Genomic DNA, 25964 nt, shown 5'->3' on the forward strand with positions numbered 1-25964 from the left:
TGTCGACCGCGCAGGGGAAAGTTTGGTACGAATCTGGGAGAGGCAGGTTCTACCGATGATGTGGTTACACACGTGGCAGGCTATCTGATAAGTGGTGTTACTTTAGGGGTCAACGTTGTACAAGGACTGATTTTGTTTTTCTGGTCTGTTTCAGAGTGGAGGACACTTGCTCCAAGATGTTTACTATGACTTTATCACAGAGAATGACTGCTGCAGAATGTATGAAAACGGGTGAAAATCAAGACCATCAAGCGAAAGTGGGGAGTTCGAATAATAGGACTATTAGAGTATTTAACATTGAAGCCAAAAGTGCGAGTGCATTAACATCTTGAAGTTAACTCCCCACAGTGAAAGTAGATACCCTTAGCTCAAGATCTCCACACTTGGAATACTCCCTTCATCATTCGCAACCATCTACCCAATTTTCCCGACATATTATACAGGTGACTTCTCTATTCCTTGTTACGCACTGATTCTGCCATGCCTTGAAACATTCTCGATGTACACTTCTACCGCAACCAAACTTGCACCATACAAGCTCAGACGGCGTATGGGATAGTGGAGCATTGTCGTAGCAAATAGAACACTCTTCATCCAAGGAGCGACGGCGAACGGGAGTAAGGTTGCAATGTCTTGATCGTGATGATGGAGAAGCAGTTGGTGGACCAGAAATAGAGACACGCGACACTAAGAGAATATCGTTTGAAAATCTCGTATTTCGCATTTCCTGGAGCCGCCGTTGTGCTGTTCGGAGCCTTTCTTGCAGCGCTATGAGTTCGGGGAGAGATGGAAGAGATGGCATTGATGAGATTGTCGTGGTGGCTGTTAATCGTCTCGATGATCTTGTTGACTCAAGGGTTGGGGTGCGGGATATCGTTGTTGAAGGAGTGGAGTGGGATGTCGTAGATGGAGCGACTCTCGCCGTCTCACTCTCCGGATATGCCGCATGTATCTTCCTCGTCCACTCCTCGACCATGCCGTCAATTTGAGTTTGCTGGCATCGCACGCATAAGCTATACCCCGCGAGACGCATCAGCTTCGGCCTCAAGATCGATAGGTCTGGTGATTGCGACGATATCTCAATCAAGAGAATATTCATTCGTGCCTGGTTCAACCAGGATATCGGCCTTCGACATTTGCGACTAGTGGATGGAACGATGCCGACACATCGCTGATCGGAGCAAAGATCGAGGACTTCTTTCGCCTCCCAGAATTGAGGCATTTTGCGATCTGGATCTGTTTGCTCGAGGGCAACGGGTGAGGCTGTGATTAGAATAGAGGTTCGATGCATACCTCCGTAACGATCGGGCTGAGCATATATACGCCTTGAGCATGTTTCCACATACCTCCATTACGCTGTGTCAGGCAATCAAGCCTCCAGTGCAAGGATGTTCCCGAACAATCCAGCTGTTTATGCATGTGTCAGCCCACGCAAGTTGAAGCGGCCACCTCAGGCCAGAAATACAAGATAGGGTACATCACCCACCTAGCGGAAACGGTCCGCTACCCTTCATTTTCGTCTACACTTGCCATTACTGCCTAGTTGGTGGAGGCTAATACGGTTGTAATAATCATGCAGAGGAGGGCTGATGCGGCGTAGCTTCGTTGTCATTGGTGAAATCCGGTTCCGACACCCTGGGTTTTCCGGTTTTTCTAGCAATAAGCGCCAGCCCAGCTGCCGGTTTTATTAGCACCAAAGAGAAATAAATATGGCGTGTCCTGTGACACTCCTGGAGTGCATATAGTTCTGAGGACGTGTAGTTAGCACGAAGGTTCATGAAATTAAAGCTCTCAACTTCAATATAGTGAATGCTTTGTTTTGGGGTAGTTCATATGGGAAATCACTTATGTTTGAAGGGTTCGTCACATCTTGTTATACCAATACAGACGAGAATGCTCCTGGGCATTGCAAAGAGCTCCAACGCGGGACCAGATGAACTCTACCTTGACTATAATTAACTTTCGTACACCCTTCTCCCCCTAATTCATCGCACCTCGAATGATATCGAGTTACAGTAGGGAAAGGTGCATCTAGTGTAATTTCGACTATTAAATGCGTCAAGTTCAAACAATGTTTGCCTTCTTGAAAACAGCTTAGACATGCATCGAAGTCCCCTTCATTGCATATAGTGCACGAGTACATCAAGTTAGGCATCTTTTAATAACAGAACTCACAGTAAACCGATTTTACGCGGCATGGTCTCATGCCCCCTTCATCCATCAAAAGTTCTCGCGCCACGACTAGGTTTACGTTGCAGTCTAATCCTGAACGACTGCAGGAAACTCATGAAGCATATCGGCTGCACGAGGACGAGCGAACGGATCTGGGGCGTAGCAGGCATTCACCATATTTCGATAGTATTCCGGAACTGTCTCCAGTAATTGAGGGAGAGAAAGAGGGCCAGTGTTGTGTCCCTCGTATCAGGACTCGAGATCCTTATAGAAGCGCTCTTCTTTTACAGAATATGCCGACTATCTAGTTGCTCAACTCTCGGCTAGGACCCAAAGCAACGCGCCCAGTTGGAACACGTCTGTTGATGGAGTCACAAGTAGACTCTATTGATCAGCTGGTTGAGCTGATGATGTCAGGATAGGTTTTCCATAATCCCGGAATCCTGGAGGATCAAACGGATGTGCTGCCCGCGAGATGTAGAAAGCTCGCTCGACCCGGCACAGATACAGAGTATCGAAGACGTCTACCAGGATCGGTGGACGTTGAGACCACAAAGTGCCAACAACATAGCCTTCGGGATGCGTACTGGCCACTATTTGTACCAGTTGTCTTGCCCAGCTTTCGATTTGCTCCCATGGAGTTTCTGATGATTAACTTTCCAGTTAAAAAAAACGGAGATAGCTCGAGCGGCTCTCCAATCTGTGACTCGAAGCCCCAAGTACAGTCAATCTCACTGGCTCCTGCAAACTTTACTGATGGTACTCACAGACTTCCTACACCCACCATGTCACGGAGAGAATCTTTTGAAAGCTGTAGTGTCGAACGTTTGAACTTACGGAATGAATAGTTCGGAGGGTAGTTAGTGTTCTGGTTTGGTTGGATCATGAGCAGGGCGATATCAACGACAAGCAGAACTCAAGGGAATGACAAGGAGTTTGTGGCAATAGCTTTGGTAGCTAAGTGTATTCGATTGGTTTGGGGTTGTGTGATTTTTACTACGTGCGGTACATTGTGTAATTTGCTCGATATTCACTCTGGGCTAGTGTGATGTTTCTTGACATTATACACCTTTAATGTCTATAATTGCTACACAGTGTCAGCCAATGTCTTCACTCCCTTACAGATATAATGTTCAAGCCAAGATTTCGCAAACATGACTGACAACCTACCCAAGATCAACTTGAAACTTACATTCCTAGCGATACTACCACACTTAGGCAAGTGTATAATGTCCGCGTTCATCATATCTATGACCACCCCCATGACGAGTCCCGAGAAGCGCCCGACGCGCATCGTCATACCGACAGGCACCGTTCGACTTCCGGTAGCGCCACCGTCTCCTTTCTTCGATGGTATGAACACGAACATCAACACTGAGCCCTTTCCTGACATTGGAAGCGATTTCAAGTTAGATGCGGCCGAGAAAGCGGAGCCATTGCACTGCGTTCTGCACTGTCAAGAGAGCGTTTGCAAGCGTATGACTCTTGCCGGATTTGATCTTCCGCCATGCCGATGCACATTCGAGGATGCTCAGCCAGTCAAAGTCCCTGCGTCACGCCCCAAGGGTCATGTTGACGATCCGGTAATGGACGCCCTCTCCGTCATGGGCACTCACGTTGTCCCTAGCGAAGAGCTCGAAATCCAACAGGCAGATATCACAGGCTGCTGTCTCTGAGAACTATCACCTCTGCAGTGCCTTGGACTCCCAATTTCCAGTCAAGCTGTACTTGCGACAACGAAATGATCCTTCGACGACATTCTCTCCAATTCTACGACGCTAGAACAATTAACTTAATATTTGATGTTGATATACGACTGGTCGGGCAGTTCTCAGAGTTCGGCGCGCTCACTGCGGTGTGCAGTGCCTGCCTTCGTGGGCCCTCGTTTGATTTGTTGGTCGTTGGGTTGGGCTCCCTATTTCATTTTTGAGTGCACTATGTTAATTAAAGTTTCCACCAGTCCTTGGCTTAGTCAAGCTCCAGTAGCAAGTAATATACGAGATCCTTGTTAAGCCCCATCTTCTCCACTTGATAATGACAACCAGCGCTCAAACTAATCTAGGCTTGTGTACGTACGGGAACATTCCTTCCTTGCTTGTCCAAACATGACAGACAGTAAGACTCTTGGGACCTAGGACTTAAGTATACGTAGATATGATATACAAGATTAGCCGATAGATGATGTTGTAGGCTGTAGATTCATGATGGCGGTGGGTTGGAGTGTGCTCACATTAGCGCATGATGACGATCAGCAAAGGCCCTCGGTTAGGCGGCTGACTAACGGCGCTCCTCACCAAAACTCTTTCGCCGCGACCCATTGCTCTTCTTCTCTTCAGAAAAGTTGCACCCACAAATTTGACATCAAATTTTTCCTCTCTATAAATTTGAAGTTGACAAAGCTGGGGAGATCGAGAATCTTTGCTCCCAAGAACTGCCTGCCCAAATCGCATTGGGCTGATGGTCCCGTAGCTCCGAGACATTCAATCATCGCATCGCCACGCTTTCCACATCCTCGAACGATCATCACGTATAACATCGAGTGGCACGATGGATGGATAACGCTTTCAAAGCGGTTGACGTGATCGCTTTGAGGAACGCGTAGTCTGTGACAAGATGGCGCGCAAGGCGAAGGCTGTCGACTTCTTGGTCAACCGCATGAGCAAGATGCGCCTGAAGGACGAGGCTCTCGCCCTGGCAGCAACCGTGAAGGAGGACATCAGTGATGAAACCGCCGAGCGCCCGCCTTTCCGCTTCTTCGACCTTCCGTCCGAGCTGCGATTACGCATCTACGAGTTCCTGCTCATCCTCCCCAAGACTATTGACCTTGACCCTACAAACTATCGCATAGTCGCTCCCTATCTCCGCCTCTTCCTCGCATCCCACCGCATGCACGAAGAAGCATCGCGTGTCTTCTACGGCCGCAATACCTTCCGCGTTTTCCCTATACACGGTCGCTACATCAATCGGAAGCACCCGTTGCTCGCGTGGCTGCCCCGAAGGTACCGTGCATACATCACAAGGCTAGAGTTGCGGCTCGGTCCAGGCTTCACGCGGCCGCCGAAAGGATGGGTCGTGGATAGTCGCCTCGGCCTTGCGGCTGCAACGAAGATTCACAGGTTGAAAATCTTCATTGAGATTGACCCTGCGTCGAATGAAATCTTCGAGGGGTTCCGCGTGGGGCAGGACTTTTATACAGAATATTGCGTGAACTTGCTGAGGGGCCTGCTCGCACAGGTGCCCTCGGTCAATGAGGTAGAGTTTGATGCCTACCCTAGCGTCTCGAAGTCTAGCCCACTACTGGAAGGATTGCTGGTAGAGACGAAGCTGAACCAGAAACGCATTACTTGGGGGCCAGAGAGGGGTTGGGACAAGATTGTTGAGGTTGGTCTCGCGAAAACGTTGCAGAACAAGGCCCCGACGACGCTATGAGAGCTTACAAAGGCTTGTCGGCTGAAGCGCCCATGATGCATCCAGGCAGCATGACGTCCTCTCGGTAATGTGCATAGGTAGATGAAGTATACTTTTCATACCTTTCAAACAATTTACCCGGACCCTTGTCCGGTTACCCTCCCTACTTTTGGTCCCTCTCGGGTAGCTCAAACGATATTATGCCGATCTATGCCGTCGATACATCGAGAGCCAATGTCAAATATGTCCGCCGTTGTCATCTCGTAGTAAACAGTATCTTGAAGCAGTCCTTACGAAGCGTTCACGTGCGGATGCGCACATTTTTCAGAAGGCGCTCGCCGTTCCAATCACTAGATACTCCCACTTTATAAGACTGTGGAGAGTAGAAGGCATAGTCCGGAAGGTTCATGGACTTCACTTGATATTCCTAAGTATCCCTCCTAGAGACTATATTCGTCTTTACAGATTGTCAAATTGATGCTGTCTCCTTCATTTCTCTTGTTTCCTGTCATCGCTGTTGCAGACCTTATCTAATAGCTTAGAGCGACTGGCAAAGTAAAAAGAATGGCGAAGAAAATTTACGACTGGCGATATAAACGGTATATCTCAAGGTCTATACTACTGTGAATAGTTCCACGAGGCTGCTTGGGGTTTCTGTGACTAGATTGCGCCGGGGCGTGCTTGAATTCCGCTCAGTAAGAGGAATGCAGCAGTCAGACAGTTGAGAAAACATTTGAACTACTTAAAACCCGGTGTTGCGCATCGTGCTATAGCCAGCAGTCCTCATAGTGAAATAACAGACAGTGTGCACACTCATACACAAAGAGCGTCACGTTGGCCACGGAGAGGCTCGTAGCTACGTATATGAGTCGGGCGATTGGTGCTGACGTAGGTCTTGTTCTTACGAGGAAGCAAGTGGAGCTCGCCCGCAGCCCTGACCACATCTCTCATATCCACAGTCAGAGTTAGCTAAAGCCGCGTTCGCCAAATATCACGTATTTTTAATGACTTCACAGTCTTATGAGGAAGTCAGTTAGTAGCTAATTGTGGAGTTGACTTGAGATTTCTCCTAACTACACGGTACCACGGTACAGATCGTCAAAGAATCTCGAACCCATATAACCATACATAAGACCCAATAAGAGACCAACTAGACTAACCGCCGCTGTGCTCCCCCACAAAAGCATAACCCCGATCCTAGCCGCAAGCCAATCTGGGACAAAGTTCCACGTGGTAGCTCCAATATTCAGACCGCAATTCTCTATGCAACATCTCACTGAGAAGTCAGCTTCTCAGATGTGCTAAAGCTCACTTGTCCACGGCGGGGCGTTTGTAGGTTCTGGTTTCTGCCCCACAGTCCGCGTGACGAAGGCCGTTGGTGATGCCGGGGACATCCACATGCTGGTTTGCGTCGGAATCGCACTCGTGGGCACGGTGATGACCGTATTAGTAGAGATAGGCGTGGTCTGGAAACTGAGAGGCCAGGTAGTGGCGACCGGGGCCGGGCTCAGATCCTTCCGTGGGCAGCTATACGGGCTAGAGAAATCCGCCATGCACTTTTCGTAATCCTCCCAGGAAATCAAGCGATACCAAAACAAGCTCGCATGTTTCTCAACGGTTCCCCAGCACTTCCGGCCTTGTGGAGTGTTGCCCTCGAATCGCATAAGCGCCTCGCAAAGAACGCCTTCGTCAGTCATCTCATCTCTGTTTGTAGCCATCTTTATCAGAGGGCCATAGCTCTCGGAGTCGCCGAAGAACTGCCCAGTCATGGGTTGATTGGCCATGAAAACCTTGAACTCCCTTTTGGATATGATGTTGTATGAGATGGGCAGCGTCTTAAACGTACCGAAACAATCAATCACGCTGGATTTTCTCCAGGAATCCGGGTCGCAGAAGAAATCGAGTGGGGCAGGCGTAGGCTCAGCTTTCAAGCCACCAGGACCATCGTGGAAGTAGACTGTAGTAGTGGGTGCGATGGCTGTCGTAGTGGTAGTGGTGGCGACCGACATGATTGGGGGACCCACGAACAAGGATATGTCGCAGAGTGGTGCGGAAGTGGTGGCATCTGTTGGCACAGAGATGGTGCCAGTTTCCGTCGGCGTGGCAAGGGTGAGGCCCAAAAGGCCAAAGAATGCCACAAGGGCGAGGAAGAGGCAATTCCTGAGAGGAACCATGGTGGTTAGGTAGAAGGTTTAATGATTCAGTGATGAGAGTGTGCTTTGATAGATGAGATTCCTTCCATGGGGAGGATATACGACTTTAAATATATCCCGCAAAGGTAAATTGCTTACGTGTGAAATCTAGTTACATTGTTTCTATGAGGAGATCATCCTATTGAACCATTGAAGATTCGTTCGAATTACGAATGGGGGATCAAGTGAGCCAACTAGATCATGCATATTCAATAAGATAACCAGTTATACTTCGTGAAATACATTCAGAGTTAACCCAGGCAAAGCCGTACGTAAAGTCTTCCGCTTCTTTACAAGCTGAAAAGCCTTTGCGCTCAAGCTACACACAGATACAGCGAGTGAGACTATGTGATTACCAAAATGAATCATAGTGCAATGAATATATCCAGGGCCAACTGGCCCGAAGGCTTCAGCTTCCTCATAGTACGCTGAAGGCATCTACGGTCAGCCTACGCAAAGCAGGGCAATTGAAATCATGGGCTCAACTTAGGCAACATGTGCTAAAGGTATAAAGGTCGACTTACGTATGTTCATCAATTAAACTCGGGTAAGCTAAAGGTGCCCAAGGAAAACATATGCACAGTCCTACCAAGCTCATCGAGCAAAAGAGTAGTCAGATAGGTGAAGAAGAAAATGTATTGCATGCTCGGCATGTTATTTAGAAGTTCGAAAATATATACAAAGATCCGCTTTCAAAGCTATCAATGCTCCCAGTGAATTATTGTCGCATCAAAGCATGACGGACCAATGGTTCAATGCTTCCACCGCCTGTGACTGTGGTTCTCATTGAGCCTTTCCAGCAAGCTGAAGTAGACGTCTAGCAAGCCTTGATGGAGGCGGCAGCGTACTTGCAGTTGTTGGAGGGGCCCTTGCTGACGGACTTGGGCTCGGAGCCGGGCTTGGTGCCCTGGAACTCCTCGCAGATGGTCTTGACGTTGGTAGCGCAGGTGCCGGAGATGCTGCAACATGTCAGTAATGGTTTAGCACAAGAAGGAATGGGTTTGCTGACGTGGAGGTTCCACCGAAGTTGGGGTTGATTCCAGTGAGGACCTTGCCGTTGTAGGCCTTGACGTTCTTGACGACGACGCTGCGAGAGACAGAGTTCTTGCAGTTACCGCAAGCACGGTAAAGCTTGCCGAAGTCCATGACGGCTGAAAAAAGTTAGATATGAATTGGAGATGTTGTGTTATGAGTACTTACTGAAGCCGTCGATGGTGACGGTGCCTTGTCCGTTGTGCTGGATGACCTTGTCGGAAGCGCTCTGGGCACCTCCGCCCTTGATGAGAGCATTGCCGTTACCCTTGATGGAGAGAGCATCCTCGCAAACGTCAACCCACCAGACGTTCTCGATGGTGCAAGCACCAGCGCAGTGAACACCCTCAACCTGGTCTTTGCCAATGATGACATTCCTCAGGGTACCGCCATTCTGGACGATGAAGACGGCATCAGCGTCACCGCCCTCCTTCTGGCCACTGCAAGAGACACCACGGCCGTAGGTCTTGAACCCACCGTCAAAGACGCCGGTAACAGACTGGGGCTTCTTCAAGGTGACGGTGCCCTTGGAGGCAGGGATAGGGAGGCCAGCACGCTTGGTGAGGCTGGAGAAACCCTCAGGGGCGGCGACAGCAGGACCGGCAGCAGCGGTGGCCACGAGGGCAGCGATGGAGGCAGCGATGGTGAACTTCATTTTGATGATTGTTGGATTGGGACTGGAAGTCGAAAGAGGATTCTTGAAAAGTATATATGAAGAAGGTAAAGTAGTGAAAGTGGTATGCGTCAAGCAAATGAGAGACTGAATGAAGGTGATGAGATGATTCTGTCTTGGAGACGTTCACTCCGATACTTATACGTTCAATCGTCCATACTCCCTTTTTCCACCAACTTGCATTCTGATAGAGGGGCCATCGTAATTGACGGGGGCTGACACCGACGCTATTCCTCGATGAGATGGCTGTAGAACCTGGCTGAAACTATGCAATATCCACATCAGGTATCGTTCTCCTTGGCAAGATAGAGCGGAGGAACTTTTTACGCACTTTAATAAACGGGACCTGCCGTAGGTTGGCGGAACAATGTTCTTGGTGGTCGTGCCAGGGTCGTCCTCCACCTCGCGTATCGAGTCGAACGTAAGGCTAGGCCCTTTTAGAGTCGAACTACGTTTCAAAATGTTCCGTTTAGGTTATTCCTCCAATAGTCGCCCGATTCAAACCAAGCTTCAAACAAGCCATCAACCCACTGTACCTGCCAAGCCTTGGCAGATAAGTTGTGCATGACTGCGCTCCTAGCGGCCGTACTGGCATCTGTCAAACACCCTCGTGGGTAGCATATTGTACCAATAAAGATAACTGGACCTTGTTTCAGGGGGGCATAAAGTGGAGCGGTGTTATGAGTCCAGTACTAGTCTTCCGTCTCCTCTTCATGGGACTTGGCAGCGGAGCCGACCAGGAGTAGCAATGGGTATTATGAGGATTTTACCACGTGAACAGAGCACACGCACCGTTTGTTTAAACATTGAATCTAAGGGTGCTTTGCGTGTAGCAGATATACTACTTTGCATGCCTTCTCCTCGCGGACGGCCGACAGTTGTTCCACGCAGTAGATGGCAGGCTCGCTACTCACTGGAGACTCCATTGGTGAGTGAGTGAGACTGCGTCACTGCGCATGATTAAGGAGCCAAGGGGACATTGAGAGTGTGGCCAAACCGAGAACCGAAAAGCCGTTTCAAGGTCTCCACAACCCGACCCCAGCGCCACGCCTAAAATAAAAACTTGAGTCTAAATTGGAAGCAATAGACGAGATCGGATATTGTAGGGTTCCCCATCCGAATGCGCGCAGGTGTGTTATGCGCGCCATCACCTGACGTGGCGCTTACGCCTACCAACTTCAAACCATGCGCGCTCTCGTCAAACATACTACCTTCGGCCACCAGCGATCGCCTTGCGAGAAACACTTCTCTCATTATTGCAAATCCAGCCCTGCCAAGGGATATTCAGCTGCAAACCTCCATACGCGTTTACCCCCCGATGCCCTTTTTTGACCGCAATCGTTAAGGCTTCCTTGGCATCGCATAGCGCGGAGCTCGAAAACCTCCCGCAACTTGGCAAACCCTCACTTCTCGACACTACTAGAAGCTTGTCCTAAACGGACCACCATCCTCCGGCGGAAGTGCTGGGTCCAACCCGTGCCTATAGAATGGGGCCAGGGGGGAAGAGCTGCGCTCCTTCGATATGCGCGTATCCCCCATTATTCCCGATGCCAGACATGATAATATCGTGGTGCTGCTGAACTCTATCTGTTTGACTGCGGTTGGCATTACACGCAGATAGAAACATAGGTGACCTGCTCGACACTAGGAATGATGGAGATTCTGTCTGCACAAAGCCGAGACTCCCCGATATATTCACGCCACGGCTGAGAACCACCCCGAAGTGTTGAAAGTACCATCAACCAGGTTCTAGACAACGACTGGATCCCTAGTGTCCGGAGCCATATGCTTGGCATGACGAAGACTAGAGTAATCTCATGGATTTCTTGACTCGGTCGTGAAACCGCATGGGAAGATTATATCTGGGGGCAGGGGACAGCCCCGTCTGAACTTGGTAACCTCGCGGGATGTGTCCTGAATCACGCTGACCCCCACAAATTCGAAGTAATTGCAATTGAAATATTTCAGTCTATGGCTTCTCACTCACTGCGTCGCTACGTAGCGTGTTGCTTGTACCACTACTGAGTCTCCAACTGTCTACCGCATCTCACGCTCAAGAGATGTTCTTTCCTCCCCCAAGCTCGTCGCGGTTCTGAAAGATGCGGTCTAGAAGCGGGACCGGAAACTAGAATCTCTAGCTCGTGCCAAGGTGCGAGCTCCGAGATAACGAGGAATAGGAAAGCTTGGCAGGCCGGTGGGCCAGATCCCCGATTGAAAAGTTTAGTTAAGATCGGCAGGAATATAGGCTTCTATCTTTGAACACTGGGACCCCGAAATGATTGACACGAGCAACCGCACAAATTCGTTCGGTGCCCGGTTCTATTGTGCCTAGGCAACAGGGTTCTGGTCGGATACCTGATGACACCTATTCCAATGAGCGGGTACTGGTACCACTATTAAGTTTCTACATGTACGACCAAAGGCCCTCAACGGGTGACCTGACGCAAGTAGCCAGCCCATCTTCCAACTCTAACACTGAACACGGCTTCAAGCTCACATGAATAAATAAAACTTGATGAGTACACAGTATAATCTATAGTAACCCGCCATGTCTACAGCACTTACTCCTGTGCATGCGCCTCCCAGAACAAGTCTTTCGACAATCCCACGCCCGTATGTAGTCACACCTTAAGGCCTCATCGTCACAACACCAAGATCACTCAACCTCCAATGACTATGCAGCTTAGCGCTCGTACTCCAGCCGCCCAACCGAGCAAAACAGCAACTTAACCCTACAATACACTCGCCCTGCTCCGCCCTCTTTACAAACCAATCGTTTCTATCTTCCTCGCCCCAGTAACACTCTCGGTTCCTGTTGGTAAACAGCTTAATCGCCCCGAAGTCATCAGAGACATGAACTTCTGTAACCATCTCGCCACCCGGGCCATCGATTGTAAACTTGCTCATATTCGCTTCATCAAAGGACTTGGACTTCTTCGATAGTTCCAGCTCAGACAAATTAGTGCATTTGTGGAAATCAGGATGTTGGGCGGCTACAGGACGGATCTCTCCTACGTGTGTTCCGTGTCCTTGTATCTTCTCTGCCGAGATAGCTAAGATATCTGGTACTTCCCACACTCTATCGCCGCTCTGCTTCGTTCCGCCAACGACTTGGAAACAGGATATGCGAGATAGATCCTGGTATCGTTCCGGCGACTCGGCCCACAGGATGATTTCGTGGGGGCACATATCGGATGGCACCTCAGCGGGAGGGTAGTAAGATGAGGGGAAAGTGTGGATCTGGTAGGGCCATTCAGACATGCCTCCCTTATTGTTGAATGGTACGCTTGGAGCCCAGAGCCGTCGCTGCATTGGCGTGTATGACACTGTGGCGGGCTCTTCACCGGGACGGGAGGCTTGGAGAAGACCGAGACGTGAGATAACGCCGTTCTGAATTGAATATGGATGTGAGTATGCTAGTACGGAGAACTGGGAGAAGATAAGATAGGGGTAACGTACAGCAGCGATCTGGCCGGTCAAGCCGATGAGATGCATATGTGGAAGGACTGTAAAGAGGCGTATATTCCTGCCACCCGAAAATAAATGTCTGACTGTGCCGGACGTCAGAGTAATCTGTACCGTGTCAGTTCTTAAACCACCACTCCTAGTAGAAGCACTGGACTCGACAAGAATCGATCTACTTACCATCATACCCCTAATTTCAGCAGTTTCAGCCGGTCGAGCATCCAACGCCGTGACCCGGTTACTTCTATTTTGCCTATCATTGAACATGCGGACTTCGCTGACGTTCACCTGGATCTTGCTGATCCATTCATCTGAGGGAATGTGAATCGTCTTACCGGCTTTGCCCTCGGTACTTCCAAATATCCTCTGATGAGTGCCAAAAGTCGCCGCAATTCCCACCAGTGCGCCACCTTCATTCCAATACGTATCAAAGTCACAAGGCTGATGTGTGATCTCTTGCCACGAGCGGATGAATTGTGAGCTTGTGGTCCGGACTTCTCTAGGGGAAGGATATAGAACCATCGGCATGTGCAGTGATACAGCGCGGTCCATGATGGTTTTTGCTTCATCGTCTTCCGGCTCCGCACGATCATTAGGACCGGCTATTTGTTGGTACTCTGGAACGAGTGGCTGGCACGCAGTCCATATGCGACGGCGGTTTGCGATGCCCACCAGTGGACCTGTGCTGCCAAACTCTGGTTTTGTGACACTATTCACCCATAAAAACAGGGCTTTATGGTCGAATGTATCCGGCAATATCGACTTGACAAGCATTGTATCCAGCTCCCAAAACCATCTCAAAATGTGACGACGAAGCATATATCTCCAAAAGGAAACCTCCCGAGTTGAGCTGAGAACGTGCGAGGAAGCTGACATTAGTGACATCGTATCGTCGACAGAGAGGCGATCGATAATGCCATGAAGGACGTCATACGGTAGTACTGCTAAAGGGTCATTGCGAACCTTATGCGCTAGGTCCACTGATGTCGTGCTGTCGAACAGAGTGGCGGGTATCATGCTCGGCAAGACCTCCTCGAAGCCGGGTTTCGGTCCTGGATCGGATACCGAATACTAAGCCGCCTATTAGCCATCTTCAATCGCGGTCAACATTGATAACTCACCTCTTCACCAGGTAAGCACTCCCAAAACTGCCCGCACTCTTGCACCAACCCATAATCCAGACGAGGAGCCCTAAGATATTTATCGAGATTCTGAGCTATAATAGTATATAGCACATCTTTATTCACCATTGAGCGATCGTCATACCCCAAACTCTTTGCCAGAATATCGAAGCAGGCTTCATGAAATGGGAACGCAGGAAGAGTGTTAGGATCATACGAGTAGAAGCAAGAGTGCTGGTCTTCACCGGTATCATTTGGATCGCGTCCCGGCTTTTTGATGTCGAAGCCTCCGTAATCATTATAAGTCCCGCGACCAGAAATGAAGGCTTTGGTTACACCTGGAGCGTCGGCATTGAATCCGAGACAACGACATCGATCGATCCATTTGACATCTTCGGGATTGAGGATTGAGGGATCGTAGGTAGTCTGTTCTTCGTAGCTATGCATCCTTTCCGTTTCGTCTATAGCGTTATAGGCGACGAAGCTATCCCAGCCAGAAAGGTCTGAGGCTTGGGACCAGGTGTCCTCATGTTCGCTTTCAGGCTCGGGTGGAGGAATGGGCACGTCTTGGATATCTCCAGTGTGAATGTCCGAGCTGGTGCTTTCGATGGAGTCGCTATCTTCAGACGAATACGAGGATGTAGAGGACACTTCATAGTCGTCATCGTCATCGTCGTCTTCTAAGACAGCATCCTTTGCAACTTCGACGTCCTCTTCGGTCGGAGCATCTTCCATCTCTTCATCATCATCATCTTCAATCTTATCCTCGTCCACATCCTCCCCATTGAGCTTCCTCTTCTGCGCATCAACCCTAATCCTCCTCTTCCTAAGCGCCTTTGCCTTCCTACTCCCAAATTTTAGAAACCCAATCCCCAGCGGACCGGAGCAGAATGCACAATAGCAGTCAAAAGAGCCCATGTTAACGGAGAACTCGTGCACACACGACTGAGTGAATGCCAGGAGAAGTTCGGTGATGAAATCGAATGTTTATCGCTACCTGAGGATTAGGCAAACATGGTCTGTGCCGCGCGCTATTGTACGCCATCAAGGCAGGCGCGGGGCTGCAGCCTCATGCGACAACACATGTTAGGCATCAAAGGCAGAATGCTACTTCTGTGGGGTAAAAACGATGCACGCTTGGTGATGGGATCGAGGAAGCACTCACAGTCTATGTAATGCATTATACTACATGGAGCTTAAAGCACGGTTGCCTCACCATGGCTGCTTATTGCGCTTTCAAAAATATATTAGTTTAGTACATAATATCATGTGTTGAAAATGATGTTATATTCTTTTCATTGCCCGAGGTTCCATAGGCTACGCCACAATGCTCGCAATGTCATTGCTATGCTAAGCCGGATTATTTCTCTTGTAGCTGTTACGCAACCTCGAAGCGGGATGCAGGTTGGAAAGTACCCACTGCTCGATCTCTTGAGACGACAGCCTCATCATATGCCTGGTCGGATAAAACACAAAGTTCCTCATAGCCCAAACTTTACGACACCATGCGCAAAGAATAGAACAAATGTGTATGAGTAATTCGTAGCAAGGAAACCTACGATTGTGCATCAACAAACTCCTGCTCCTCATGTGTCTCACTATCCTTCCTCGTTAGTAAATTAGGGTCCTTCGGCTCGGGAGCTGGATTCGAATGCAGCAGCTTGCTCGGGGGTAGTTCCCGCGCAATCTGCGCCTTTGTCTCCGGTGTGATGTCTCCTCCTGGGGACTTAGGCTTTTGGCTTGGTAGGACGGGGTGGTTTAGTGATGATGAGTTGTTTGCGTGGATGTCCTTAGGGAGAGAGTTTCGTGGTGCTGTTGGTCCATCGAGATTGAGGTTGTTGAGTCCGCTGATGACTTGCTCTTGGTGTTGCGGGAGAGGTTGTGGTTCAGATGGTACGGGCTGAGCGGGTTGCGCAGGCGCCTTCGACTGTGCAGGATGTTGTGTGTGAGTTGGCTGGATACTACCCGTCCTAGTGGGGATGTTGAACTGTCTATCCGGCTTTTGACCGGGCAGTATAGCATGTATCTGTAGAATCTGCTTGATCCGCTCTTCTGGAGTTTTGCCATCGCTATCTCATATTAGCTATCATTCGTACAAGGGATTCGAAGCACTAACACTTTGGCGTTAATGATCCAATCCAGGTCTTCTTCGCCTTCTTCTGATCCGCCATGACCACCTTGTACTCGCCGGAAGAGTTGTGGGTGCCAGTCAATGCCTTCGTTGTTCCTCTTCGCCGCCTCTTCTCGCTGCATGTCTTCGATTTTTGCCTTTGCATCCGTGGCCACATCCTGGTCTCTTCGCTTGACAGCTTCAGTTACGTCGCGCCAGAGTCGTTGAGATTCCCGTTCTTCTTGTTCTTCTAATGGGCGGGCTGTCGGTGGTGTATGTTTGCTGTGTCCCGCGTCGAAGAGGAGTTCCTTCTTGCCAGTCTGGATAGTCGCAGTCAGCTCCCCCTATTTTGAGTGCACGCGACGAAGGCGAAAAACTTACCGTTAAATCTTTGATGTACATTTTATCGTTCCAGAAGCCTGAGAACTCATAGAGGTTTTTGCCCTGCGCATCTTTGATATAGCCGCCAATCGCATCATATGTTCCGCTGAAGTAGCCTTTGGTCTTGAACTCCATATCGGCAACGAGTCCAGTCTCGGGACAACGGACGTAGGCATGGTCGCCAAGTTCGTACTTCATGGCGCCGAAGAGGATGCCTCTCGCGTACATGTTCGGTTGGGTGACGAAACTGTGCTTCAGTGAGCCTCTCATAATCACAAAGATATGCTCCATGCACTTACAAGCGCTCTCCAGTGTTTAACAGTCGTAGCACCGCTATACCCTCCATCATACTCGCTGCAGAGTTGCCCAAGAATTTGCTCCTTGGCTTCAGCGTGCCGTCTATTCGGATATTGTGTTCGGGTGCCATAAAGAAGTAGCTCGACTTGGGCGGGTGATGCGAAGTTTGTTCGGAAATGTAGTATCCTTTGGTGCCGTCTGGATAGTCCCAGTAGCTCGTGAAGATCTCGCCGAGGATTGGGTTGAGTGGCTTCTTCACGCCCCTATACTCACATCAGTTGTTGCTTATGGGTATGTGGAAGTCTTGAGAGACATACGGAGGTTTAATATGCCATCCACTTAGGTAGAACTTGGTTACGGCTACGAATCGCTGTATGGGGTCTTCGATTGTCGGAATGGGAAGCATAGTCTCAGGATGCGCCATGAAGCTAACTCGATCGTCAGCACTGGAGTTGCTCTCGGAATACTCGGGGTTCTGCAAACACACTTTGTTATACGTTCCAGCATGGATCGTGGCTCGAGGATGAAGGTAGGCAGCGTGACTCGGCTTAGGTCGGCGCCTGGCCGCAGTTGTGATATGATGTGCATGAGCACTGTGTCATTTCCCTGTGTTAGCCAGCTCTTCTTGTTCCCTAAGATATTCTGTCCTGCCTGGAGACGTACTGTTGCCCTGCTCTGAGTCCATGACCGTCTCATCTTCCTTGCTAACTTCGTCGCCATGTCTTGTCTCGTCGATGGATGATGCTCGGCTGCCTAGAAGCACAAGTTTAGACATTAGCTCTTCGTTCGCACTCGAGATGCTGTCCAGAGAGGCTCGGTACCCCCGGAAGACGGAGAATGACGCACTTGTCAGTGAGGCTCTTCGCCGATGCGATACTCCAGGTATATGCGGCATCGTGGGGATGCTGAACGCAGCAGGTAGTCTAGGAGGAAAGACAGGGTGGGAGGGCGTAGGGAATTAGGAAGTAGATAGTAGGCAGCGAGGTACCGCCGTGAGCTGTCTAGGGTGCTCGGTGGCGGTAGGAGTGAGCTCCGCGCAGATGACGATGGTGACAGAATTTAGCGACCCCGCGTTGGTAGCAACGCGTAGACTGAGTGATTTTACTCGCGCGACCAAAGTTTGTTTATCCTCAACGACTGCAGGAGGAGTTTGGAGACATGACGAGGCTTAGCTACGACATTGATTCAGGTGACCACAACTACATCTAATCAACTTGCATGCCTTCCAAGCTTCTGCCCCGCAATCGGCACTCAAACGCAATCCTTGGACGGCCAGCGGCACGATTCGGATCACGCACGGTTGGTTGGGCTCTCTTCGTATATGCTTGCGACTTTATTCGTTGATGAGTCGCTCAAGTATTCACTACGACTTGTTTCCAAACTATCCGCCAGTGCCGTGACTACTGGCCCTTCACCTTCTGCACCACCACATGGTCCATTCCTACGACGGTAACACCAACCTTCGCGTACTCCTTGTGAACCTCTTCCATCGATGACGGGTCTACTGCTCTCGTCGCCTCGCCTACGACCCACGTCTTGAAGCCTTCTTTTTGCGCGTGAAGCGCCGTGTGCTTGATACAATAGTCCGCAGCCAGTCCTACCACATAGACATCTGTGATACCTACACCTCGCAGCATCTCGGCTAGCCCGCTGTTGGCAACGCAGGGGTTTTGGAACGGGTCTGCAAATGCTGAATACATCTCGACGCGCGAGTCCTTGCCCTTCTCCACGATGCGATCGACCTTGCTGACATCCAGCTCTGGCAACAGCTCTGCGCCTTTTGTCCCTTGCACGCAGTGATCTGGCCATAGCTTTGTCTTCTGCGTTTCGTTCGGATTGAGTGGGTTCTTGATGGTGACGATCGACTCAAACGGCTTGTTGTTTGGCGCGGCGTGGTTGGAGGCGAAGGAGACGTGGTTCTGCGGGTGGAAGTCCTTGGTCGCAACCTTGAGCGTGAATGGCATGGCGAGGAGCTTGTTAATGGCGGGCACGATGTCGCGCCCGCCTCCTACTGCCAGGGCGCCCTTCTGCGACTACATTAGCATGAGTGGTGCGCGTAGTGCCTACGACCAGCCTACCGGAGGACAGAAGTCCTCTTGGACGTCCACCACGATCAGCGCTGGCTTGAAGCTCATATTGTATAGAATGTTCTGGGAGTACAAATGCGTGTACGAGTGCGGATGAGGGGTGCAAGTAAAGAACCGGTGCCAGAGGGGTTTCGCGGTAGTGAGCGATGCAAAGTTCTGAACAAGTCACACGGTCTTAGGATACAAACCGAAGGGTCAAGGACTCTCTTATCAGTACGAGTGAGTGATCGAGTGATCAAGCGCAGCCTACATCATGGCATGCGACCGAGCGAGTTTGCGCGTGTCAAAGAAAGCCCTCGATGATCCTCCTCCGTTTGCGAACACGGCGTTTTCCTCTGGGTTGATGTGTTACTCAGCAAAATCCCGCCAAGCCCCAAAGCTCTCGCTCGGATGATCGAACGTCAATTGCACAACCCCCAAGCTCGACACCCACGCCCACCCTCTCCACTCACCCCAATTGCTCTCGCCATGTTCGTCCAGCGCTCTGCCATTGCCGCGGCAAGACGGGTGGCCCCCGGCGCCCTCGCCCGACGCACCTTCACCACCACTTTTGTCCGCCGTAGGTGCACACGGGAGCCATCGTACGATGTACCATTGACGTGATGACAGGCGACGCGAACGAGAAGGCTGGTGCGGATAAGCAGGCCGGTAATGCTACTGGTCCCCGTAGCCTTCTTGAGGGCTACAAGAAGCTTGATGGTACGTTGCGCGCCCGCGCCCAGGTTTTCCGCATCGCCGCGCTGCATTTGGGCTGCGATGTGCTTGTGTGAGGTCATATGCTGATGTGGGTTGCTGTGTAGAGATCAAGAGCTACGACGACCTTCTCGCACCCGGTGCGAAGCCTGGTACCGTCCCCACCGATGCCGAACAGTCCACTGGTCTGGAGCGTCTTGAAATCATGGGAAAGATGCAGGGTATCGATATCTTCGACATGAAGCCATTGGATGCCAGCCGTCTCGGTACGTGATAGAGTCGCCTAGAGGACGATAATATGCAATGGTAGTGGCGTGGTACTGATAGCATACAGGCACGATGGAGGACCCCATCACCGTCAACTCGGCCGGTGATGAGCAGTACGTCGGCTGCACTGGCTTCCCTGTCGACTCGCACAACGCCATTTGGATCACCCTCACCCGCGAGCAGCCAAAGTCGCGCTGCATGGAGTGCGGCTCCGTCTACAAGATGCACTACGTTGGCCCAGAGGACGATCCCCATGGACACGACCACGGACACCACCCAGTGAACCTTCACCCGAGGCCTAAGAACATGGCTGATTTCATCAAGCCCGAGTACTCGGAGCTATGAGCTTGAGGGGCTCTTATAGAATCGGGCATGTATCTATGCGATCAGATACCATCCATGTAGCATAGTCGAGTAGAAGCTTTCTTTTGGTCTATCTACGTGCCATCTCTTTGCCTAGCCCATGTGCACAGCGCCATGAATGTTGGCAAAATTATGATCCCTTGAGCGCGACAATGCCCAGAATGATACTCTCCATCTCCTGCCTCGCATCTCCCTCTCCTTCTACAACCACACCCTTCTTCCCTTTCTTCCCCGCCCCACCTCCACCCAACTTATACACCTTGCGCACCTTGTCCACATCACAGCACGAGCCCAACTCCACGTCGTCTTCCCCAATCTCTATGCTCGTGCCCTGGACCACGTCGCCTAGATGCTGACTCACGCTGTCATGTGACACATGCTCGGCAATGGATCCTGCAGCAGTGATGGATAGCTTGACGGCAATGATTGATGTCGTGTCGTCTGCAATGCCGAACTTCTTGTAGCTTTCGCCAATGTTATTGTTGGGGCTGAGGCGGAAGACGAGCTCAGAGTGGGGGGTGCGGGTCTTTTGGCGGGAGGTGAGGAAGGCGTGGAGGGCGAGGAAGGTGGCTGACAGGAGGTGTTGGGCGGAGAGGATCTGTGGGTGTTAGTTGGGTGGATATGTATAGTGGAGAGCAGATGTATAGAAGGTAGGGAAAAGAGATATAAAATAGAGGGAGCAGATGTATAGAGAACAGACATAAAATGGAGGGAGCAGAGGTGTAGAACAATAAAAATAATTAATAGAAAATGAGTTTATGGGAACATGAGCCTTTTAGCCAATAGATCACTTAGACTACTTAAAATGAAACTGCTGGGGAGATACTGCAAAAGAATCTCGTTTATGGCATGATAAGTTGTAGTGGCATGAAATAGAGTAGATCACTCACCATGCTTGCGTCTAAGAAGGCATAGTCAAACTCGGGATTCGCCTCGAGTAACTGACTTCGCAGGAAAGCAGCATTGGTCACGTCCCTGAACAGAGCCACGTGAACGGGATATGTCTCATAGTGCGGCAGCGTAAAGGTGCGTATCGACGCCATGGCTAGAGTTGAAAGGTGGGGTGGTTGTGAGAGTGAATAATCTGTAGAGCTCTTTTCTCTCTCTGGTTCCAGGTGTGGTCGAGTCGTCTCCCAATGTCTAAGCGGATTAGTAGAAGACAGCGGCTGTATGCAGGTTCTGGATATGCACCTACTAGGCGCAGGTGTCTGCATCAAGCCATGGTGAGTCTGCGATCCCCGTCGCCGTTCTTGGGTGGAAGCGGGGCGCGCCAAGGCCAGCCTTGCACGTTTAGTCCCATCGCGGACGGGTTTACGGCGAATCAAAGCCAGGTAGCCCGTCGATCATTGAGCAGAAAACTAAACCTGGCCAGACATGTCAGGGCAGACAGACGTGACAGCGGTAGCGGTCTAGAGGGCCAAAGTTTCAAAGCAGTGTTGGCCAATGATCCAAGAGCTAGCACCTAGCAGCACAAGAGCTGAAATGTGGACGGGGAATGGGTCCGTTCCCGACCTCGACGCCAAACCACCTGCGCTGCGCTGCGCTCTTTCGCCTGTCCAGCTTCAATCAATTCTCTCTCCCCAACTAGTAAATCCCCCGAGCCTCGCACAACCGCTGCCCTGGGCGGCTGTGACACTCTCGCCCACTTCCGAGGCTAGCGGCTATGAATCTCGTGCCTGACACGCGCTTTGCTTAGGCCAGGCAAGCCACCGAGACCCGCCCCAGGGTACTTGCATCCATCGAATCCGTACCAGGGCGTCATCCTGCGGAACATACCGTCACAACAACATGGCGAAGCGCGCCTCTGATGCTGACGACTCCCACCTCGCCAGCAAGATACAACGAATTGAGCACGCAAATCCTACGAGCCCTCACCAACCCCATACCAACAACGATTTCTCTGGCTCTGTCAAGAGGAAGCTTGCCGATGCGAAGCGAACGGGCCAGGCCTGTGACAGATGCAAGGTACGTACCGAGTGCGCTGAAGGCAGGCATTCAAGCTGCCCCTTATATAAAGTCCCATTGAGTCTTGCGAGTGCCTTTATAGGCGCTGACTGCCTGTACTCTACTTGACTGCGCCTGCCCCACGTCTCCCCGGGCGCGCGTCACGTCTCGAAGGATGCGGCGCAAAGAAAGTGCTCGCGTCGCGAACCGAGTGTGAGCGACCAATTGATAGTTCAGCGCCCGCAAAGGCACTTGCATTCATATACTATGCAGAAAGAACACTATGCTAACCAGTCACTTCTAGATTCGCAAAATTCGTTGCGATGGACGACCCGAAGGATGCACACCCTGCGAGCAGAACAGAACGCCATGTCGCACAACGGATCGCATCACCGGGCGCGCTACGGTACGCGGTCACGCTGAAGCCATGGAGTCGGAAAACCAATACCTGCGGAATCAGATAGCCGATTTGCAGGCGCAATTGAAGGAAGTGGGCGTCGAGCCGCGTCCTACACCTGCATACAACCCTCTACAACCCCCTAGCTTGTCATACGACACCCAAAGCTGGTCGGAAACACCGCGACCGATAAGCACATCTCCGCTACCTGGCTACGCGCCAGCCGGCGGTGGGCCTGGCAAAGGCGAGCTACACTCGCTGCCTCACTTCAAGCATGGATCCATAGGCGACAACTATCTAGGCGTCGCTTCTGGCGATTCGCTATTGAGCCACATCAGAGGCACGTCACTGTCCGTCTTCGGGACCGAGATTGACATCACGGACTTCATGGCGGACGAGGCCGAGTACGAGAGCTCAGTCATGTCGTATACAACTCTGCTGAGGATCTCGTCAGGAGGCCAGCGTGTCGTAGCCCCTTCTTTACCACCATACCAAGGTCTGCAAGAGTACGCCATGTGGTATCTTCGGTCTCTCAACCCCTATACCATGCTTGTGCATAAGCCTGCCTTCATGGACCTGGTGAGAACCCCCTTCTTGTGGATATGAAATGCGACTAATGTTGCCAGATCTGGAGATTTGGAAATGATGCGAATTTCACTCCCACCGCGCCCGAAGTCGTAACCGTCCATATGATGCTTGCGACGATCCAGTATCAAATCGCTACGCGGAATAGCCAGCAGAGCGCATTGCTGGAAGAATCACACGCACATTACCAGTACGCCCTGACCTTCTACGCGGAGCTACTCCAAGGACGACACATGTTGCAGGATGTGCAGGCGTTGGCTATGATATGCCACCATCTTCGCAATTTCCCAAAGCCCGGCCCTGCCTGGATCTTAACCTCCCTCACGTATCTCTTCGCCATCGAACTTGGCTTGCATCGCTCTGTCCGTGCGTGGGCCGACGGAACAGGAAAGCTGAGCAAACTCGAGATTGAGATGAGGAAGCGAGTCTTTTGGACCTTGAACGCGCTGCAAGTGAATCTCAACGGAAAGCTCGGAAGGCCAATGCCAATTAGTAATGAGGACATTGACGTCGAATTTCCGGAGCCGATGAACGACTGCCTGCCAGGCGAGGAAGCAAACCTAGACCCATTCCATCAATGTTCATTCCAAGTGGGCATCCAGATCGCCAAATACACGGCTTTGGAGTTGGAACTCTACAAGACAATCTATGCAGTACGACATTCACCGCGCGCATATATAGATAATTTGAAACGGCTGGAGGCGGGCATTCAACAGTGGAAAGATGAGCTGCCTCGCGAGCTTCAAGACCCATCGCGCGCCTCTCCGGACAAGCACATATTCGCCTTGTATCTTGAGTACTGGTATCAAGCGTATAATCTCTTGCTCCATCATCCAGCGGTTTGCCGATCCGTCGATCCCGCCATCCTCAGCTCAAACCTTGACAAGTGCCTAGATGCGTCACAAAAGATGTTACACAACTGCACGGAGATGATGCATAAGAAGAGCTTGGATATACCCTGGATCAATACAGTCGTGTTCATCGCAGCTACTTTTACCACGCTATTCATCTCGACAACGCGGAAGGACCAGTTAACACCCGTCGACATGACGAAGCTGAAGGCCGACATGGCAACGTGGGTCAATATTCTTGGCGAGTGTGACCATTTCCTGGGTACGTCAGCTCTTCTTGCATAGCTTCAGACTTTTCTACGCATCAATTTGTTCTCTGAATATCCCGCAGCAAGTCAGCGTTCACTAACGTCTCTTAGGATCAAACGATAAGCTGAAGAATGCAATCGCGAAAATCATCGCTCAGTCGCTAAACAACATCAATGACAGCATTGTCAAGCGCACGGCAACGGAATCGCTTGCGCGCGTGGCTTTGCAAACACCCCAGCATGTCAACTCTACTTCGGTCTATGACAATACTAGCTACCAGGAACAGTATGCCACAACACCTAACCCCACAGATTCTGTCATGACGTCTCAAAGCTCAGGCTACAATAGCCTTTCTGGAGGCGTAAGCACTTCGCATCCCTATAACCTTGCGAACCCTCTAGTGGTTTCGCAGCAGGCTAGCAGTGGTTTTGACCAGCAGGCATACAGTAGCGGGGAGGAGTCGGGCATGAATCCGACACACGCGGCGGCTTTGGCAGCAGCAGCCAGCAACACGCCGCAGCCGACAAGCAGTGCATATGCTTATGCAGCTACTCAGATTGCTAACAATGGTCACCAGTCCGAGTACAGCAACAGTTACGCCGCACCCCATGATTGGCGCCAATGGACGAGAACGTATATGCAGCCGCAACTGGGTCAGCCCGGCGAGTACCTAAATACAGCAACAACGCTCATGACACTGGGTCGCGGCGAATCCCAAGGCCCTGGGAACGACGGGCCAGGGCTTGTCGATGGCTCCGGGGTCCAAGGGCATGCCGGCCCTCATTGGCCGGAAATATCGTTCCCGGGTGCTGCCAATGGGCATCTGGGGCAGCAATGAACGGCCAAGCCGACAGCTTTCGATCAATTTTAACGCAAGGCTGGATGCTCTCGAGAGCAATCTTGCCAACGGCGCGACATGCGCATCACTTTGAATACTTCCAGAACAGACCCGACATACACGGCTTGTTCATATTGCGCGACTGTGCCCCGCGGATATTACATGCTTAATCAATCTCTGCGGTCTGGTCTCGTGGCAAACACGATGCTCGGTTCTAGACGTTGTGGGGTAATATGTGGCATCCGTGCGGCTCCATGTGCATTTCTGGGGGACAGGCAACTATATTGTACGATAATTTTTTATTGGAGCCGCGGTGCGAGGAGAAGACATGTGGAAGATCACATGGAGAAACCGCGTGTGCGAGATTAACGCGGATAATGTGTTGTTGTACCTTGAAGCAGATGGGAGGAAGTCGAGTAGAGAGCAGATTCACGTTGTGCGATGAATTGAGATGAGATAGCACGAATACAGATCGACAATGTGTGGCAAGGCCGATCTACAGCGCTGTATCCAAACTTCTGGCTAGCCCACGTTCCACGTTCCAACGCGGTGTCACGTTGAACACACCTCGCGACCTTTCCCCCCTCTCCTCCCTCTCAATTTCGCCCACGAGACCTACCTTTTGCCACAATACCACAATATGTTCTTCGGCCGCCGCGGAAGTTTGATTAAACCGCATAAAGCACCGTCTTTTGCCGGACTCACGCGACGAGGGGGATAGCAAGGCTGCAAGAGACGCACCCTCCCCCCGGTGGTACTATGGCACAGTCTAATCCCGAATAGGCAGGAACCTCGACGTCTTGGCAAACACCTGTACACGAATGGAAGGCGCGCAACTC

General features: G+C 51.0%; 11 protein-coding genes across 11 annotated transcripts; 4 read left to right on the forward strand and 7 right to left on the reverse strand.

Moving 5' to 3' along the window:
- Positions 1 to 211: 211 nt before the first annotated feature.
- K460DRAFT_367028 (uncharacterized protein) lies at positions 212 to 1288 on the reverse strand. The gene has a single exon (XM_040933494.1). The coding sequence runs from the start codon at positions 1220 to 1222 to the stop codon at positions 401 to 403; it is 822 nt and encodes a 273-aa protein (XP_040788775.1). The 5' UTR covers positions 1223 to 1288; the 3' UTR covers positions 212 to 400.
- Positions 1289 to 3326: 2038 nt separating this feature from the next.
- Positions 3327 to 3848, forward strand: K460DRAFT_406433 (uncharacterized protein; the record flags this gene model as incomplete). Its single annotated transcript, XM_040936958.1, has 1 exon — positions 3327 to 3848. One exon carries the CDS (start codon positions 3327 to 3329, stop codon positions 3846 to 3848), a length of 522 nt encoding a protein of 173 aa, XP_040788776.1.
- A 937-nt stretch (positions 3849 to 4785) lies between these two features.
- Positions 4786 to 5601, forward strand: K460DRAFT_406434 (uncharacterized protein; the record flags this gene model as incomplete). The annotated part of the gene is made up of 1 exon (XM_040936959.1): positions 4786 to 5601. One exon carries the CDS (start codon positions 4786 to 4788, stop codon positions 5599 to 5601), a length of 816 nt encoding a protein of 271 aa, XP_040788777.1.
- Positions 5602 to 6881: 1280 nt separating this feature from the next.
- K460DRAFT_417343 (uncharacterized protein) lies at positions 6882 to 7754 on the reverse strand (the record flags this gene model as incomplete). The annotated part of the gene is made up of 1 exon (XM_040937871.1): positions 6882 to 7754. The coding sequence occupies one exon, from the start codon at positions 7752 to 7754 to the stop codon at positions 6882 to 6884; it is 873 nt and encodes a 290-aa protein (XP_040788778.1).
- A 639-nt stretch (positions 7755 to 8393) lies between these two features.
- Positions 8394 to 9747, reverse strand: K460DRAFT_313427 (polysaccharide lyase family 3 protein). The gene is made up of 3 exons (XM_040930248.1): positions 8973 to 9747; positions 8782 to 8923; positions 8394 to 8731 (listed from the first exon to the last, which is right to left on the reverse strand). The coding sequence occupies exons 1-3, from the start codon at positions 9457 to 9459 to the stop codon at positions 8590 to 8592; spliced, it is 771 nt and encodes a 256-aa protein (XP_040788779.1). The 5' UTR covers positions 9460 to 9747; the 3' UTR covers positions 8394 to 8589.
- A 2083-nt stretch (positions 9748 to 11830) lies between these two features.
- On the reverse strand, positions 11831 to 15061 carry K460DRAFT_386525 (uncharacterized protein). Its single transcript, XM_040935601.1, has 4 exons — positions 14064 to 15061; positions 13123 to 14013; positions 12937 to 13050; positions 11831 to 12867 (listed from the first exon to the last, which is right to left on the reverse strand). The coding sequence occupies exons 1-4, from the start codon at positions 14979 to 14981 to the stop codon at positions 12106 to 12108; spliced, it is 2685 nt and encodes an 894-aa protein (XP_040788780.1). The 5' UTR covers positions 14982 to 15061; the 3' UTR covers positions 11831 to 12105.
- Positions 15062 to 15415: 354 nt separating this feature from the next.
- On the reverse strand, positions 15416 to 18012 carry K460DRAFT_367035 (uncharacterized protein). Its single transcript, XM_040933495.1, has 8 exons — positions 17698 to 18012; positions 17515 to 17604; positions 17339 to 17444; positions 17169 to 17279; positions 16854 to 17114; positions 16555 to 16801; positions 16180 to 16493; positions 15416 to 16132 (listed from the first exon to the last, which is right to left on the reverse strand). The coding sequence occupies exons 1-8, from the start codon at positions 17744 to 17746 to the stop codon at positions 15619 to 15621; spliced, it is 1692 nt and encodes a 563-aa protein (XP_040788781.1). The 5' UTR covers positions 17747 to 18012; the 3' UTR covers positions 15416 to 15618.
- A 75-nt stretch (positions 18013 to 18087) lies between these two features.
- Positions 18088 to 19255, reverse strand: K460DRAFT_367037 (Isochorismatase hydrolase). The gene is made up of 2 exons (XM_040933496.1): positions 18930 to 19255; positions 18088 to 18878 (listed from the first exon to the last, which is right to left on the reverse strand). The coding sequence occupies exons 1-2, from the start codon at positions 18984 to 18986 to the stop codon at positions 18252 to 18254; spliced, it is 684 nt and encodes a 227-aa protein (XP_040788782.1). The 5' UTR covers positions 18987 to 19255; the 3' UTR covers positions 18088 to 18251.
- A 151-nt stretch (positions 19256 to 19406) lies between these two features.
- K460DRAFT_286184 (COX5B-domain-containing protein) lies at positions 19407 to 20243 on the forward strand (the record flags this gene model as incomplete). Its single annotated transcript, XM_040928867.1, has 4 exons — positions 19407 to 19526; positions 19562 to 19637; positions 19739 to 19897; positions 19966 to 20243. The coding sequence occupies 4 exons, from the start codon at positions 19407 to 19409 to the stop codon at positions 20241 to 20243; spliced, it is 633 nt and encodes a 210-aa protein (XP_040788783.1).
- A 148-nt stretch (positions 20244 to 20391) lies between these two features.
- K460DRAFT_313441 (CGI-121-domain-containing protein) lies at positions 20392 to 21304 on the reverse strand (the record flags this gene model as incomplete). Its single annotated transcript, XM_040930249.1, has 2 exons — positions 20392 to 20859; positions 21152 to 21304. The coding sequence occupies 2 exons, from the start codon at positions 21302 to 21304 to the stop codon at positions 20392 to 20394; spliced, it is 621 nt and encodes a 206-aa protein (XP_040788784.1).
- Positions 21305 to 22049: 745 nt separating this feature from the next.
- On the forward strand, positions 22050 to 25125 carry K460DRAFT_406442 (uncharacterized protein; the record flags this gene model as incomplete). The annotated part of the gene is made up of 4 exons (XM_040936960.1): positions 22050 to 22226; positions 22510 to 23181; positions 23229 to 24300; positions 24398 to 25125. The coding sequence occupies 4 exons, from the start codon at positions 22050 to 22052 to the stop codon at positions 25123 to 25125; spliced, it is 2649 nt and encodes an 882-aa protein (XP_040788785.1).
- Between the last annotated feature and the right edge of the window lie 839 nt (positions 25126 to 25964).

This window comes from Cucurbitaria berberidis, assembly GCF_010015615.1.
Source record: "Cucurbitaria berberidis CBS 394.84 unplaced genomic scaffold K460scaffold_3, whole genome shotgun sequence".
Taxonomy (NCBI): domain Eukaryota; kingdom Fungi; phylum Ascomycota; class Dothideomycetes; order Pleosporales; family Cucurbitariaceae; genus Cucurbitaria; species Cucurbitaria berberidis.

Bases quoted from the DNA above. Each gene is read 5' to 3' on its own strand.
- K460DRAFT_367037 (XM_040933496.1), bottom strand. From the start codon at position 18,986: ATGAGCTTCAAGCCAGCGCTGATCGTGGTGGACGTCCAAGAGGACTTC. The intron at 18,879-18,929 runs GTAGGCTGGTCG...ATGTAGTCGCAG, and splicing joins AAGAGGACTTCTGTCCTCCG to AAGGGCGCCCTGGCAGTAGG.
- K460DRAFT_386525 (XM_040935601.1), bottom strand. From the start codon at position 14,981: ATGGGCTCTTTTGACTGCTATTGTGCATTCTGCTCCGGTCCGCTGGGG. The intron at 14,014-14,063 runs GTGAGTTATCAA...TAGGCGGCTTAG, and splicing joins AGTGCTTACCTGGTGAAGAG to TATTCGGTATCCGATCCAGG. The intron at 13,051-13,122 runs GTAAGTAGATCG...GACACGGTACAG, and splicing joins CTGAAATTAGGGGTATGATG to ATTACTCTGACGTCCGGCAC.
- K460DRAFT_367028 (XM_040933494.1), bottom strand. From the start codon at position 1,222: ATGCCTCAATTCTGGGAGGCGAAAGAAGTCCTCGATCTTTGCTCCGAT.
- K460DRAFT_313427 (XM_040930248.1), bottom strand. From the start codon at position 9,459: ATGAAGTTCACCATCGCTGCCTCCATCGCTGCCCTCGTGGCCACCGCT. The intron at 8,924-8,972 runs GTAAGTACTCAT...AACTTTTTTCAG, and splicing joins CGTCACCATCGACGGCTTCA to CCGTCATGGACTTCGGCAAG. The intron at 8,732-8,781 runs GTCAGCAAACCC...GACATGTTGCAG, and splicing joins AACTTCGGTGGAACCTCCAC to CATCTCCGGCACCTGCGCTA.
- K460DRAFT_367035 (XM_040933495.1), bottom strand. From the start codon at position 17,746: ATGCCGCATATACCTGGAGTATCGCATCGGCGAAGAGCCTCACTGACA. The intron at 17,280-17,338 runs GTGTGTTTGCAG...CGATCGAGTTAG, and splicing joins ATGCTGGAACGTATAACAAA to CTTCATGGCGCATCCTGAGA. The intron at 16,802-16,853 runs GTAAGTGCATGG...ACTGAAGCACAG, and splicing joins TTAAACACTGGAGAGCGCTT to TTTCGTCACCCAACCGAACA.